Source organism: Phyllostomus hastatus, unplaced genomic scaffold (assembly GCF_019186645.2).
Source record: "Phyllostomus hastatus isolate PE091 unplaced genomic scaffold, TTU_PhHast_1.1 phas_contig_40, whole genome shotgun sequence".
Taxonomy (NCBI): domain Eukaryota; kingdom Metazoa; phylum Chordata; class Mammalia; order Chiroptera; family Phyllostomidae; genus Phyllostomus; species Phyllostomus hastatus.
The window spans coordinates 93,292,163-93,309,321 of record NW_025333872.1 but is presented as its reverse complement, the minus strand read 5'-3'; the positions used below and the strand labels follow the sequence as shown (position 1 = coordinate 93,309,321).

Sequence of the window (17,159 nt, the reverse complement as noted above, 5' to 3'; positions counted from 1 at the left end):
GAGTAAGGTGAATCAACTTAAAACAAGGTAAACCACCCTTCACCTCTCTACCTTTAAAAGAAATCATTTTACTTAATTCATGTGTGGCTCTAGACTTCCAAGTAACTAATTTTTAATAGTCATATATAATGCCAGTTGTACATTTGCCATTAATGTAAAAACAATGTAACAAATACTACTAAAATGCTTCAAAAATAAAATAATGCAAGAGGAAAACATGAAGGAAGAGAAAATCTTGATCACATATAGTGAATTTAATAGGTCTGATTAAAAGAAGCAAGAATAGGCCCTGGCTGGCATAGTTCAGTGGATTGAGCATGGGCTGCAAACCAAAGTGTTGCAGGTTCGATTCCCAGTCAGGGCACATGCCTGGGTTGCGGGCCATGACCCCCACCAACCGCACACTGATGTTTCTCTCTCTCTCTCTCTCTTTCTCCCTCCTTTCCCTCTCTAAAAGTAAATAAATAAAAAAAATTTTAAAAAAGACACAAGAACATTAACTTTTTCTTTTTAACTTAAAAGATGTATAGCAAACGTATGCAACTTTGTGTAAGAAAAGATGCCCTAAAATGTGTTATCAGGAGCAATAACAACAGATAAAACTGGCAATAATCAGAAGAAGTGGTAAGAGGTGTTTTTTTTTTTCACATTCCCATTTATAAAAGTAGAGGTCAGAGAAACATAAAAGTCAACTCTAAGTTCATTTAAGGAGGAACATCAACAATGTCTGAGTTTGTATTCGAAATTTAACTTCTTTCTACATATTCCCATGCCATCATCATTCACCTCATTCGACACACCAGAATCACAGTTCAGAGTGTTGACTACATTGTCTGAATGTTACTTTAGATTTTGGGCAGGTTCCTATGTCTCAAAGCAACACGCATGAGCAGCGCAGGTCACAGCAGTGAGAGTATCCGCTGTCCAGGTGCAAGCGCAGCCACCCCGGAGGGCGCGGTGTGCGTGGCGCAGCGCTGCGCAACCTCTGAGCGGGGACAGCGAGCCTCACAGAAATCACAGGCCCTTCCTGGGGGGCCCGCTTACGAGAACAGTGTTTACACACACACCGCACTTGGGCCCCTCCGCACGCAGGGCGACATGAGTCATGCTCTCCACTCCGGAAGCCTCGTGTGGAGAGACAGTTTCCCTGAAAACAGCGGGTGGGATCCAGGAGCCCTGCTGCTTTCTGAACTCACCCACCAAAGCACTCAGATGAGCAAAGATGAAAAATATTTGGAGGTGCAAGAAGAAAAAAAAAAAAAAGCTAGATTCCATGCTTGTGCAAACTTAAAATGTGAAAGCTTCTGTACACCTTTAAAGCCTAACTGAACTGCAAAGCACCCCCACTGTCTCCTCCCAGGCCCAGGAAGCCCCTGCCCCAAGATTCAGGTCTGATGCCGCTCACCCCAGAAAGCCCGCTCCCCCGCCCCGTGCAGCTGGAGTGTTTCCGGGCACACGGCCCAAGCCCCCTCTGCGGTGCTCCGCACACCGTCGTCTAAGTACCTGCCTACCGTGTGCTGCCGCGTGTAATGGGCACCTTTCTTGCCCAAATGTTTGAGGGAAAAATAAGGATGCACATTACACATGGGTATAGTGATTACATTCCATGGGTCTAATGATCCCGTGTACGATGCACACAAAACGTGGGTGCTCACTGTACATGGTACATATTGTATATATAATGTATATATTATAATGTGTATATACATTATACAGTAACTGTGTGTGTGATTCCACGAGTGTACTCTGAGGTCCCCCACAGTGTATGAACCATTAAAAACCTTAGTAACATTTTCTTTTTTTTTTTTTTAATATTTTATTTATTTATTTTTAGGGAGGGAGTGTGGGGGGGGAGAGAGGGAGAGAGAGAGAGAGAGAGAGAGAGAGAGAGAGAGAGAGAGATCAATGTGCGGTTGCTGGGGGTTATGGCCTGCAACCCAGGAATGTACCCTGGCTGGGAATCGAACCTGGGACACTACATTTTCTTAATTTAACAAACCTAAAGCCCTGGCTGGTGTGGCACAGTTGGTTGGAGTATCATCCCATAAATGGAAAGGTCACAGGTTTGATTCCCGGTCAGGGCACATGCCTGGGTTACGATTCAGTCCAGGTCAGGGGGTGTGTAAAAGGCAACGATCGATGTTTCTCTTTCCTATAGATGTTTCTCTCCCTCCCCCCTCTCTAAAATGAATAAGCATGTCCTCAGGTGAGGATAAAAAAGTAAAATAACATCAAATCAAATGGATGTATGAGATATTGGTATTTACCTGAACCCAAAAGACCAGTTTTTAAAATTCAGTAGAGATCTGCTATAATTAGAATCAACCTGTACTCACACATACATTCCAACATCTGTCTCCCCTACTTCTCTCTTCCTACCCCACCTCGGGAAGTGTCCCTCCACATTGCCACGGCGCCAGGGTGAACACCGGTACCTGCACTCACTCCATACCGTCAGCTGATCTCTTCGCAGAGCACCTTGGAACAAAGACCTGACTGTTGTCATCTCCGCATCCCCAGCGACTAGTGCGGTACAGAACACGTGGCCGACATTCAATATGCAAGTGAAACTAGTGAGTAAACTCAACTTACAGTATGAACTGTTTTTCTTTAAAGCGAATCACTTTCATATAATTGTACTTTAAAAGAAAGCTTCCTATTTGCCACCATAAATAGAAAGCCAGTATAACGTACCACAAATAGAACATCATCACAGAAATAAACGATGTGAACATACTATAGAACGACTGCAATCCGACGGGGTCTGGGCGCCTGCCCAAGGCTGCGAGACCGAACCTATTCCTTAGAAAATGACGAGAGCACGGGAGGGGCCGAGGAGTGTAAGGACCGCGTTAGGGCGCATTTCGGCTCGCAGGGAAGACAAAGTGAGAGAGAATTACTGCCAGATGGTTCCGTGTTCTGGAACGGCCTTCCCTAGCCCCGGCGGGGCGTGTGGCTCGCACTGAGAAACGCGGGGCGGGGTGGCCTGTAACCCTGCGCCACCCGAAGAGAGAACAGGGTTCCCCCCCGCTGCTCGGATGGTGGCTCAGGCCAGCTCCCCGACGGCTCAGCCTTCCCACTGGCACGGATCTGGGGAGAACCACATGGGGGGACATAGGGAAGGGGTTCGGCGGGATGCCCCGGCACTCGGCAGAACTTCGGCACACACCAGAGCAGCGTTAAAATCCTGTAATTCTGGTGTAAAGTGGCACATCTGCGGTGGAACCCAGTTTGGCAGCTCCTTGAGGAGTTCAACACAGAACTACCCAATGGCCCAGCAATTCCACCCCTGGGTGTACACTCAAAAGAACCGAAGACGGACCTTCGAACAAATCTCACACAAATGCTGACAGCAGCACTAGTCTACAGGGGCTGAAGAAGACCCCCAAGTGCCCATCACAGACGAACAGACAGACAGGAAACAGACAGACAAGCTACGGTGCATCCAGACTGCGCAGTGACACTGAGCCGAAAAAGACACGAAGCACCGCCAGCACACGCTTGATGCTAAGTAAGCATGACGTTACGTGAAGGAGGACAAACACAGAAGGTCGCATGTTATGAGATTCCATGTACATGAAACGTCCAGAACGGATACATGCAGAGAGAGAAAAGGTGGACTGTGGTCACCAGGGGCTGCGGGGAGGCGGGAACAGGAAGGGGGTGCTTGCTGGGCACAGACAGCGGCCTGGTCCGGGGCGGTGCACACGGCCGAGGCCCGGACAGGGCCGACGGCTGCACGGCACGGCACGGCGAAGGACCGAGCGTCCCCGAGCTGCACACTGCAGAACGGTTGGTTTCGTTACATTTCATCTCGATAAAAATAACTGCTCTGATTCGAAGCGCGACAGACGCAGTAAGTAACATTCAATTTTCAACTTAGTAAAGGTCACAGAGGACTTCCCACGAAGCTGACGCACGGTGTCAAAATGAGGCCACCTTAATTATCATCAGCCTTATTATTCAAAAACTCGAGTGAATTCTGGTCTCGGCGATGAGACGCATTCCCGTTTTACCAGAATCATGAGGTTCAGCGGCAGCAAGGATCTGAGGTCTCGGCTCTGACGAACCCTGTTTAACCCCCCCTTGCCTCAGTTTCCTCATCTGCAAATCAAGGACCCTAGCAACCCCTACTTCAGAAGGCCACCATCGCGAGGGCTGAGTTAATCCGTGCAAAGGACGGAAAGCAGTGCCGGACAGACACAGCATGAGCTCTCAACAAGCACTTATTATTATTCATAAAACGAGGATAAATATTGACAGAAGCGTGACGAGGATTGAGACAGTCATGTGCGAGTTCCTAGCGTAACACCTGCTGCCACAACCGCTGGTAGGACCACCCTCCAGGGACAATGTCTCGTCTTTCACAAACGAGGGAACGGGAGGAAGACGGTGCAGACTGCAGACGGTGACGAGGACGCTGAGGCAGCATCTACACTGAGGCACCAAATCTCGCAGCTTCTGGAAACTGAATGGAGACTGCTGAGCTGTCGTAATCTTCAACTAGAGTAAAGCACATGGCAATTTTTTCCCACACGATCTGAGTTACAGTTCTTTCCGCCCAGGTGTCGCGTTCGTCACGGGTGTGGCCGTGACCTCCACCCCCCCGCAGACAAGCGACCACGCGGCGCAGCGCCGGGCCACAGTTGGGGCCTGCCGGGGACGCACCCCTGCCAACAGCGGGGCTCTCCGGGGCTGCCCTGGCCCCACGAAGCGTGCGCAAGTAACGTCTGCTGAGAAGAGTGGGTTCCACCTACCAGAGCCACTTATTACGGAGAACCAGAACGTCACACTTCAGGTTGTCTCCCCGTAAACAAACACCAACTTTTACATGCGTCCAGGGTGAGTATGGATGTAAAACACTTCCACACCAGAGGGCTTCAGGCCCATTTCTCGCACCCCGCCCCCGCCTCCCCCCCCAAGGGCAGAGCTCCCCGCCGCCCCTCAGAAGGAATTCCCTCCCCTCCGGCGGTCAGTGCCCCCCACAGAAAAACACCTGTTTTCCATCACCGCCCTGCCAACTGCCCGAGCAGCTTTCCTCGGTGAGCACCGTCAGACGACCCGGACAAGGACGACGGTCCGAGCTGGCATCACGCTTCGGCCGAGCCCAATCCAGCTACGATCCGGATTCTAGAACCTCTGCTCACCTCCCCTCTCTGGGTACCACACTCCCCACGGGAGAATGCAGGGGACGTTACCAGCCACCAAGGGCAGTGGCAGCTGCCTCCAATCACTCCTCGATGGGGTTAGGGCCGGAGAGAAGGAGCACGGGCCCCTGACACCCCGCACGCCGGGACGAGCAGCAACACTCTCTCGGCGGAAATTCCCGAGGACGCTAAGAGCAGGGTTGCGAGGAAGGCCCAGTGGCTGTGGGCAGGCTTCCCACTGGATCAGAGGGGGCGCCGGGCACTGGGGCTCCACCGGAAACGAAGACAGCGGTGGAGAAGAAGCCGCCTCTCTCTCGGCCAGCGCAGGGGGCGGCCACGCCGCTGGAACACGGGGGCCTCGCTGGCTGCGCGGGGCGCCACTGCTCGCTGGCGGGCCTGCGCGTGCGCACTCTGCCCTCCGCTGGCTCGTGGGGTGCCTGTCGCGTGCGGCTCTGCGCGGACCGCAGCAGGGCCACACCAGCCCCTGCGGCCTGCAGCTTCTCCCCCAGGGGCAACGCGTGCCCCTCGCTCGGGTGGAGAGTGCCGTGGAGCGAACAACACGGGGCGAGAGGGGGGCGTGGGCAATCCCACTCGAGTCAGAGAGGGCACCTGACGCCCACGGGGGAGGGAAACCTGAAAGGAGAGAGAGAGAACCAGCTCTGCAAAGACCTGGCGAGCGCCTTCCAGGCCGGAGGAAGAACACACACAATGGCCCCATGGGGGTGGCAAGGCGGGGGTGAGCCTGGGGACTGGGGGTGAAGTGGGAAGTCGCAGGAGCGGGGCCACAGCCGCCTTCCGCCCCCTGACGGGCCTGCTCTGGCTGCTCTGCTGGCGCAGACTGGGGGGCGGCAAAGTCAGGAGTCCACGGCAGTGGCCCAAAGGGGAGGCGGTGGGACTGGGCCCCTGGGCCCCGGGGTCCATCCAGGCTGTGAGGAGCACTCAGTTTCTGGATGTATTTCGAAGGAAGAGGCCAGGGACTAGCAGATGGAAAGGAAGTGGGACAAAAGGGCGACTTTGAACTCTGGCTATGCCAGCAACGGACAGAGATGCCACTTACTGGAAACGCAGGTGGAGAGGTACGGGAGAAAAATGTTTACAACAAGAGAAACGGTGGAACCATCAAGAATAATTCTGTGTCCTCTACCGAGATTTACAGCCCTGCCTCCACACTCTAGAATCCGGGGCTCGGTGCACAGCCCCCTGGCAGCTGGGAGGCGTTGGGATGGCTGACAGTCCCGGGCAGCCCGGCCCCAGCGGACTCTGACCTGGAACTCCGCACGCGGCGTGCTGCTCGCTGCCCGGCTTCTGAGGCCTCTGGCGGCAGCAGATGAGTCTCGGTCCCTCTGCCTCGGGCTCCGCTCTGACCGCTGCTCCCCGCCTGACCCGCTGCTACATGCGTGTGTGTGCAGTCAGCGGGCTGTGACACGCCTGAGGTCACGGAGACAGAGCCCGTGACGTCACCAGGCCGCCACCACTCGTCCCGCAGCTCAGCCGGAGACGGCAGTGAGAAGGCAGGCGGCTCTCCCGGGCCACCGTGGGACTTGGAAAGGAATGTGGCCTTTCCTTTCCTCTCCCAACTGTGACAATTTGGCCAACTATTGAGGAGCAAGGTTTTCTCATCTCTGAGACCCAGGACAAACGGCACAGGACTTACAAGTAGGAAGCAGAGAAGGAAAATCCTTTATACCTGCGTGCAGCCCACAACACAGAGGAGACCCTCCAAAGACATAAAACTCTTAAAACATCTAGATTATTGGGATAGCTGATAATCTTATGGGAAATTTAATACAGTAATTGAAGGAAAAGAAGTCTCCTTTCCGGTTGACCTTTTCAAGGAGTACTCCGAGGTCATCCAGCCCACGGGCCAACAATGATTCTGAGCCTTGGCTTGGGTTCTCTCTGGAAGCAGGGCTGAGGCTGGTGATGAAGGCCCAGGTGGCCCTGACGTGTGGCGCTGGGGAACTTCCTGAGGCAGCCCAGCCGGGAGTCCCCCGCCCGGGGCACGCCTCCCCACGCCCTCCCCGGCCCGGCTGCGGCAGCCGCCCCAGTGGGCTTTTCTCAGCCTCCAGGCCACAGAGTAAGAGTGAATGACCTCAGCGATGACAGCCTTCTGCCTTTGAATTCCACTTCCATTTTCTGCCATTGATACGCCTCTTCCTCGTCGTTTCTGAACATCTCAAGTTTTAGAGAACTTGACAGGGACCTTTGACTAAACCTGGAGAGCCAAGTTCACTGGTTTGACAGTTTTTGTTTTTTACAGTATGTTCGTAATAATTCAATACCTACACAAAGGGAGACTCATTTGGTTAATTCTTTAGATGACAGTCTGTTTTCTAGGGTAAGCACACTCCTTCTGGGGTAACTCCTGGCATTGCAGTCGATGACAAAACTTTGGTTTGGGGCTAGTAAGTAGGCAGGGGATATTCATGTCACACGTGACCCCCTGACCACTCTCAGGTCTCAGCCTTAGGGTTTCCAGGGAATGTTCAACACCTGGCTGGCCCCACGCGGGGAGCTCCACTTGAAGCCAAAGAAACCCGAACTGATCAAGCACCCAGCAGGTGAGGCCATCCACACGGCTGCTGAGAAAGGCGAGGCTGCTTCCTCCCTTTCCCCCTCATGCTCCCGCCTGTCTTCTTCCTTGTCTCCCTCTGTACTGAAGTGCTTTTCTAATTTCATTCACAGCTACTGTTTACCCTTTAAAGTTACTTCTCAAAATTGTACAGACAAATGGCCTTAATAAATGTATTGCATATACAAATAAGCCAACTGCCATAAAGAACTTTTTATCAGAAAGAATTTAACTTTCATTTACTAATGTAAAAAAAAAAAAAAGTGGCCCTGGCTGGCGTAGCTCAGTGGATTGAGCGCGGGCTGTGAACCAAAGTGTCGCAGGTTCGATTCCCAGTCAGGGCACATGCCTGGGTTGCAGGCCATGGCTCCCAGCAACTGCACATTGATGTTTCTCTCTCTCTCTCTTTCTCCCTCCCTAAAAATAAATAAATAAAATCTTGAAAAAGAAAAAGAAAAAAGCTACCTTTACCCTTTAAAAAACTTGTTCTAAAGTAAAAGAGAGAGCGAGCACTCACGCCATCCAACTTGCCTCCGTGGGGGTTAAAGGAGTGAAAGTGACGGCCCGGGACATGAACCCTGCACCTTCTTTGTACCCAGAACTCCCTGCACACAGCGGATCCCAGCGTCTCGCAGTGCCCGCTTCTCTCCGAACTACTCAGAAAGCAGCAGCGTGGGAAATGAGTACGTAACTACCTGATCTCTCTCTGCTGCCTCCTGTAACTACCTCCAAGAAGAGTTAGCACCTTGGTCTGAAGGTTTTCTGCATCCTAAAAGGGACAGACTACATCCTGCATATCTGACATACGCAAACAGTTCACACAAAACTTACACTTTAAAACTGATAAAATTAAAAGTTAGAAAATAATGTATGGCACCAATCACAACAACTTGCTAATCTTCAAAGAAGATACAGTTCATTCACTTTTAGAGAGGATTTTCAAGAAACTGGGTTAGTACTTATAGTGATACAACCTGTCAGGCATCAACCCATACATTTCAGAAGACTATTATCTGAAATGACACGACTCTACCATATAAAACTAAAGTGAAAAGACATCAGCTTACTACTATTTTAAAGGAACAATCCAGGCTGGGAGAGCTGGCCGTCCGGTTCCTCCCGTCGGCAGAGGAGCAGGGAGGCCCAGGCTTCCCCACTAATGCCCGAGGATCACGTATTCATCGGCAAAGACTGCACTGCCCCAATCCCGGGTCCCGGGCACCTTAGGGCAGCGGCAAGGTCCTGGCTCCCTGGGAAGGGCCCGGAGCAAGCTGCCAGGGGCGCAGCATGGTGTGTGGTTGAGGACCTGCTCTTGGGTTCTGACTTACTGGTCTTTCTCTGCTACCTGACTGTTAACCCCAGGTGAGCAGTGGAGTCACCTGTGCAGCTCAGAAAAAGGCAGCAGGGGCGCCTCTACTCTCGGGCGCCACTGACATGGGCGTCCATCCCTGGGGTGTGTGAAGCACCGAAGGAGGCTCTGACACTGAGTCACCTGAACATTCGACTCATCTTCTGGGACTTTCGTTTGTTTTTCAAGGAGCACTGAGGAAATATGGTTGCTTGAGTTGACTGGTATCAACTGTTAGCTTTACTTGAATTGTTTAAATTTTAACATAAATACCATACTTCCTATTTCTTTGGTTTGGTAAAAGCAAATAAATCAAATTTATTTAAAATATAATACACAAGAAGCCCCAGCCGGTGTGGCTCATGGGTTGAGTACTGGCCTGGGAACCGAAAGGTCATGGGTTCGATTCCCAGTCAGAGTGCATGCTGGGGCTGCAGGCCAGGCACCCAGCTGGGGGTGCAGGGGAGGTAACTGATCAGTGTTTCTCTCCCACACTTTCTTCCTTCCCTTCCCTTCTCTCTGAAAATAAATAAATAAAGTCTTTCAAAAACAAAAAGAATTTTAAAAAATATACTCAAGTAATTCTAATGCTACCTAAAACATACTTGAGATTAACATCTCAAAAATAAAAATAACAGAAAAGCTTAACAGATATTTTAGATTTAAAGTCTATACATGTAAAACACATAAATGAAAAAAAATAGTATAAGCTACCAGCAGAGAATTAAGTACTGTACCCTGACTATAATTAGAATATCTAAAACGATGTAAATGCTAATGTATGTATATATGTAAACTTCCTAATATAAAAGCACCTTTCCAAACTAAAACAAATTATCTGACATTTTCTAATTTGTTTAAAAAAGGTTAATTTTTAGGAACAAGGTTAAGGTTTTAAACTTTTTATTTAACTTGAAATGTGATCTCTTTGAATACACCTCTACTAAGAATGTGACAATGAATGCTTCAAAATCTTTAAACTCCAACTTAACAACTAGTTCAGTATTCCAGAAATTTAAATTTTACGGAGAAAAAAAAATTACCCTATCTACAAATCTCTTCAAAAACATTTCCTTGGTACTGAACTCCATCTACAGGGAACTTTGGCACCAGAAGCAGCAGCATCTGCTGTCGACTTGGAAGCTGAGACGGGACGTGTGAGTGTATTTTGTCGGTAAACCATAAATACCTTCATGTGTGCTGATGAAGAACCACCGAGGAAACCGAGACAAAATGTGGCCAACAAAAGGCCGTGATTTATGCAAGCCCGCACCCGCTGAAAGGACTCCAAACGTTTCAGGCGCGCAGGCAAAGCCGCTTGGCTCGGAGTCGCTCAGTGGAGAGCACGCGCACGGAAAAGCACCGTGCATCAGCCGTGAACGGGCCCTCGCGGCGTTCACTACTTACTTTAGTGGCCACAGCATTTACCTCCACTGTTCTGACATGTCCCGCGCACGTGTATCTATACGTACGTATATCTACAGGTAGGTATATCACAGGTTTAGCTACTATAGGTAAAACACACCTTTAATAGGTTATCTGCATACACGTACAGACTTCACTACACTTCGATGCCACGGCCACACGAAGTTCCGCCTTGTGTCCACGTGTGCCAGCGAGCGCCTGCGCACACGAGCACGGGCGGGCGTCTTCCAGTGAACATAAACCATCGAAAAATGAGTCTGAGTGTCAGACAGACACGAGGCGCCCGTTCCTCTCCGTTACATTGTCAAGCTTTCCCTTCTTATGCCGTCACACCCCATCACACTCCTTAAAAACGGGACGCCCGGGCTTTCGTCGGAGAGAGCGGAAATTGGGCCCTGACCCTCAGGTTCCCACGGGGACTCGGGACCGAGCCCAGACTAATGCTTCATGTCGACAGACCCTAAACCTGGGCCGTCCTCCCGGCCCACTCACCCTGACTTCGCAGAGACACTGTTCAACCTGGATGGTGACGGAATTCCAATTGTGAAAGTAACACGGGGGGAGATCCTGAAACGTGCCTCAATGACCCCCCAAAAACATTTACTTTAGCCACACAACTGTAATGACTGTCTCCTTGTAGAAACAGCTGCTGCCAAAATAGATATGTGCGTTAAAAGAAGTATTTTGGCTGTGAAGATGTCACCAAATAGAATGCTTATGTTCTGAAATATTTTACACAAAATATAGCAAAACAGACATACCCAAAGGGTGTAAGAGATAAAGGCAAATAAAAATACCTATTGATTCTTAAGATGTTTCGAAAGAAACTCATTTTTAATTCCATTTTATTTAGATTTAAAGTGTTAAATGCAGATATTACCTTATCAAAAATAGCAAATTTCTATGTAATTTTACCATGCTATCTTTAAAAACAACAATTATATTCTATGTTCTTGTTGTAAAGGTCTTCACAGTACAGATGTGTTTTTAAAAACTAAAAAAGTCCTCTTTTCCCATCAGAAAAGCACTCATGAACTTAAGTCTCTCCCTTTGCCCTCTTTCCCTTTCCCTGGTTTTATGCCAGCAGGCATCGGATTATACAAACATCTGCAACAAGGTAAGGATAGTTAAAGTATCGACCCAATAACCCTAGTAACTCAAGAAAAATCTCAGATTACAAAATCTGCTCGACACAAATAAATATACCTTTGTTTCTGCAGCCTGGTTCTCCTGGGTGCTATTTCACTTAGGGCAAGCCACACGGGCCTATGTATATACATTTACAATCACAAAGGACAAGAAAACTGAAACAAAACATTTGTTTCTCCGATCCAGGAAAGGATAACTTGCTGTCTGTTTTTAAAATAATCAGAGAACTAAGAAAGTGTCAGAATCTAGTGCCCTTAAAAATCATCCATCCTCCGTGCAGTTTTGCATTAGATGAAGTCCTGCCAGCGCACTACTTCTCTCTGTTGACCATCCCCGGGTCAGAATTCGAGGAGCCCAGAGGCAGAACATTCCCCACAGAGGCACCGAACACTCATTTCCCCTCTCGGCCCCATAAAAACCCAAGCAGACTAGTTTCTAGGGCACCATGCAAAGCTAATCTGTTTAGCCGTGCATTTGCTGAACATGTTGGTGTGGGAGAGTCAGTAAGTGAAAGACCACAATTCCTGTTCCATCCAGTTAATAAACACACATCATGCTTCAAAGACCCAGTCATGAGTGTATTTCAAAAGTAAAATGATCACCACACAAATCAAGAATGGCCAGGTGAATCAGACCTGACACTGAGTGGCCAGCTCCTCCTGTACCCCAGAGGCAAAAAGCAAGCAGGGATGCCACCCATGTTCAGTGTCCTACAGGCACCACAGTCCTTTCTGACAGAACTCATTTAAAATTCCTATCACGGGAGTGGAACGCCAGCCAGGAATCAAACTGCGACCCTGAGCCAAAGACAACTTAGCACTCCGCTGGTAAGTGGGCAACTTAATTTACAAACTGGAATTCCTACCTTTTAATCCTTTGCAGAAATATATAAGCAATATGAAATGAACTGGATTCAGCTCATGAGAGGCTCACAAACCAAACCAGAAGGCTCTGGAGGCCGTCCAAAGCAAAAGTGTGCCCGGGTGGCGATGTCCACTCGATACAAGCCCAGCGTCATCATCACCTTCCAGCTTTGTCCCTGAAGAAACACTGGCAGCTCAGCTGAGCACAACAGGACTCAGACAGGTACGTCAGTACCAGAAGAAGATGCATGCATGCATGCGTGCAGCAGCCAATCACTGGGCCAGGACTTCGGGGCCAGGTCTGTAATCACCCGGAAGTCACAAACAAAGCAGCTCACCGAAAATTCCTCACCCGCGAACACAGGCTAAAACGAACAAAACGAGCATGTTCTAACGACCTGCACCCACATGTTGGCTTCTTTTCTGTGTCAACGCCTGCACCTAACCGACCCCATGAACTTGCTGTGATAAAAACTGCGTGTCCTTGCACTTGGTACACGCACTCCAACGGGCACGCACGGTCAGGGTTCGCCTTTTCGATTTCAGAACAACTCGGCCTATTTCGAGGCTGCATGGTAACTAATGAAAGGGTGAAAAGCAGTGAAGGTTTTCTTAGAGCCGCCAGTCGTGATGAACTTAAGCAAGCTGGACGTTTCACAGCCGGGGACTCGGTTCCTCCCAGGCACAGCATTTCCCTCTCGTTGTCAGAAAGACCCGAGTTTAGAATCAGGCATTTTTTTTGGTTGGCAGTAAAGTGCCTTCTCTAAAGCTTTCATTAAAAACTTGCTGGAAAAAAAGGACTCACGGATGTGGACAATAGTGTGGTGGCTGTGGGGGTGGAGGTTGAAGAGGGTGTAAGGCAGATAATGGCGAGGGGAAAAATACAACAAAATATGAAGAAAACACTTTTTAAAAGTTTGCTGAAATCCTTGGTAGGTAATCATCGATGTGTCCCTTCAAATACACGCAGCAGTTACTGGGTTTCACAAGCATGCGCGGGCCGCAGGGAGAGAATAAAGCCACGAAGCCAAGAGCACCACGGCCACTCCTCCTCAGTGCCCGTAATGTGTCCTCTACTCTCAGCCTCACACATCCTGGGGAGAAAACAATGAAAAAATGCCTGGGTATCCACCCTTCACACGCCTCCTCCACCTGTTATGGTCCCACTTGGGGACTGCAAACTAAACCCATGTCACAAACGTCTAAGGAGACCTGAAGGCACTCAGAGAAACAGATAGCGGGGCATCCAGCAGTGTACCGGGCACGCCCCTGGTGAAATGACTTTCCAGTTTCACGCCAGGAGACGCAGCGGAGAGGGCAGTGCGCAAGCAAGAGGGCGCTAGCACCTGCTCCTCTCCGCGGGACCTGCTATTTCTCACCACCCCTGCGCCTCTCCTCTCCATCCCATGGGGGCGCTAGCACCTGCTCCTCTCCGCGGGACCCGCTATTTCTCACCACACCCCTCCGCCTCTCCTCTCTGTCCCAAACAAAACCAGCTACTGGGCAGAGTGCTGGCGGCGGCAGCTGGCTGGCTGGGCCTCCTTCCCCTCAACCAAGGGCAAGCCGGCTTTGAAGTGAAAAAAGGGAGAGGGAGGAAAATCGTGACTCTTCCCTTGCTTTTCAACCCATTGCAGATGATCTCCCTCTCACAATTAGCAGTCTCGATGAAAGATTTTTACTCGAGATAGTAAAATATTGCTGGAAGAAAGGAGTAATGCTGGAAAAAATGAAGAGTACAGTTGAGTCTGCAACTGACCGCGAGACCTCGGAGTGGCCCATGTTTCACAGACAGGGGTGAGGATCCGGCACTGGGAGGGCCGCGGAGAGAGCCAAGGGCGAGGCCTCTAGGGCCAACTTACTTCTCTCTCCCCCTACAACTGCCCGGGAGTAAAAACGTCACCAACGGAGAAGCAGCAAGGCGGAGAGGAAAGGCAACACTCAGTCTCGGAAGGAGAGGGCCAAGACGCACCTTCTCCGGGAACGCGCACCGCACAGCTCTGCAGCGCGTCGGGCACGATGTGTCTACCCCTCTCTGACTCGCCTGGAAGAGCACAGCAGTGCCAGCCAACGTTTTCATTTCCACAAAGGGCTTCTGCTCAAACACAAGGGAGAACGTCCCGAGAGACGTCCTGGGAAACCCTGGGGTGGGTTACGGTGACACCTTGGAAACGCCTCTGTGGGGGGAGTCGGCTGCCCGGGGCACCAGCCCAAGGCCCCCAGGGTTAAAGGGTGCGAATCTATAAATAAGCCTTCTGGTGTTCCTAGTCACAAAACACCCTGAGAAGCCACAGTCCCATTTCCCCTTTCCAAATTCCATGCTTTCTCAGGCCCACACAGCAAGGACACGCTCCCCAGGGTCCGAGAGACTGTAGGTTTGGGGCCGCTAGAAGGTAGATGGTCATGTAAGGGAACTCCAACTACTTGATTCTAGAGAAAAATACTGGGTCCTGAGAACAGGAAACAGCTTTCTTGTTTGTGTTAAGTAAAAACAGAAAACGCGAAAATCTAAGAAAACAGGTACGCGTCAAACCCTCTTGCGTGAAACACAGAAGGCCGTTTCGAAAGCGACAGGTGACCCCGGCCCGGTGTGGCTCGGCAGGCTGTGCGCTGCACCGCAGAGCAGAGGGTGGCAGGTGTGGCCCCCTGTCAGGCAGGCACACGCCTGGGTCAGGGTTCAGGCCCCCGCTGGGGTACAGACGGATGGGAGAGGCAGCGGGACCAAAGGCAACAGGTCGATGTTTCTCTCTCACATCGATGTTTCCCTGTCTCTCTCTCTCTCCCCCCTTCCCCTCTCTCTAACATAAAATCATTTTTTAAAAATAAGTATAGGATAAATAATATGTTAAGAAATAAAAAGCAAAATAACTTTGTGGGAAACTAAAAAAAAACCCACTTTTTCGGTTGATGCTATCTTCATGAGAAAGACCTTTAAATAACTTAAAACTCTGCCTTAGGAAGTCCACGCACAGCTCGAAATCGGACACAGTCTGACACCAGAAGTGGTTCAAAGCCAAGTTCACTTTGAGGCCAAGATCTATATAATTTGCTGCAAAACGATGACAGGATACACCTTTCAGATGTGGCTGGTTACACTGGCCTTCTACCAAACAGGCTTTTTTTTGTTCACTTCGTTCTAAAGAGATCACCTTTCCTGCTTTCAAAGAAAGGGAAGAAAAACATCTACCTGTGATTACTTGAAAAAAAAAAAACAAAACTGGGAACATGTTTTAAAAGGCAGAAGACCAGTGAAATGTCCCCTGACTCTCTGCACACTAGTCCTAGGTGGGCCGTCGTCGCCGGGGAGAGGAGGGGGCGGGAGGGAGGCGCGAGAAGCACAAACCTGCTGCTGCGGGTACTGCATTCCGCCCATGGCCCCCGGGGCCCGGCCCTGGACGCCCAGAGGGTACCGCTGCGGGCCAGGGGCGCCGTAGGAGCCTCCGGCGTACGGGCTGCTCTGCTGAGGCTGGGAGTGAGGGTTGCTGCCCATCCCGTACAGCTGAGGCCTCTTCATCACCATGGGGTCCATGGGGCTGCCCTGTGGAGGAATACACGGAGAAGGAGGCTCGTTACACGTCAGCATTTATCACAAAGGCAGAACGTGTGCTGTGCTGGCATACACATGAAAAACACGACTATCCTTGTGGAAATAGTAAGGACAACGATCTGACGAATAAAAACCCAGAAAAACATTCAAGAAAAACACCTAGATGAATACAAGACATTTTTTTTTTTTACGTTTAGGAAGGTTTTAACCGTGAAGAGGGATCCCACGTAAAGAACACAAGGAAAGACCCTGCACCCTAAGCGGGGAGGGAGCGCCTGCGTCTGCAGCCCCGCTGAGCACGGAGAACTGGGCGGGCGTGAGGGTGAGAGCCTCGCTCGGCTCCTTTCGCTCGCTGGGGGTAGAGGCAAAGTGTGCTGAGTGGTTAGGAACGCGTTCAGACTGCAAAGTATTCTTAGAACTGCTTTATTTTAGACCTGAGTCTGCAAGTCCTTATCAAACATTAATGCATCTGAGTGCTGATTAGAAAGTGAAAGGACAGATTTGGAATAATACAGAATGTCTGGGGTGGAAACTTTCAAAGACCACTAGTGCCCGTGAATGCATAAGCACCCAGACCATGAGTCACAAGCCACCTTCCCTAGGTAAGTAAGCAACTTACCAAACAGAACCAGTTCAAAACCAGACTTTAAGTTTTATTTTTGGCTCAGTGAGTCAGCCGCGGGCCTCGGGGCCAAGGCTGTTCGGGAGAGTCAGAACCGGAGCCTTGGCCTGGCCTTTCACTCCCCGGGTGCCTGAAAGGAGGAACTCGGGGGTGGGGCAGCCCCTGCACGCTGGCTACAGAGGCCTGTAGCCAGGCCTCGAACAGGTCGGTAGGTCCGTCCTTCCTTCCAAAACCGTATGGTGCTCCCTACTGCGTGCCAGACTCCCTGTTCACACCAAGTTCATGGACACTCTCAGGAAGGATTCAGGATTCGCAGGATAAACAGGAAGAAACGAGGTGCAAGGTGGGGAGGGGCAAGGCGCAGGATACCACAAAGCAGAAGAAAAAGCACAAAATACAGGATTGGAGGACATGAACTGCCTGGCGTGTGTGTGGAAACACAGCAGTTTAGATCCAAACGGGGCAGGAATTTGCAGAGAAGCCGCTGGA

General features: G+C 50.4%; 1 protein-coding gene across 9 annotated transcripts in view; it reads right to left on the bottom strand.

The window, feature by feature from the left end:
- Positions 1-17,159, bottom strand: part of ARID1B (AT-rich interaction domain 1B) — a 395,667-nt gene that overhangs the window by 327,738 nt on the left and 50,770 nt on the right. For all 9 annotated transcript variants that reach the window (XM_045844119.1, XM_045844124.1, XM_045844125.1 and 6 more), the window contains exon 2: positions 15,845-16,039. In XM_045844119.1, coding sequence (XP_045700075.1) covers positions 15,845-16,039 — 195 coding nt within the window. The remainder of the gene's footprint in view (positions 1-15,844; positions 16,040-17,159) is intronic.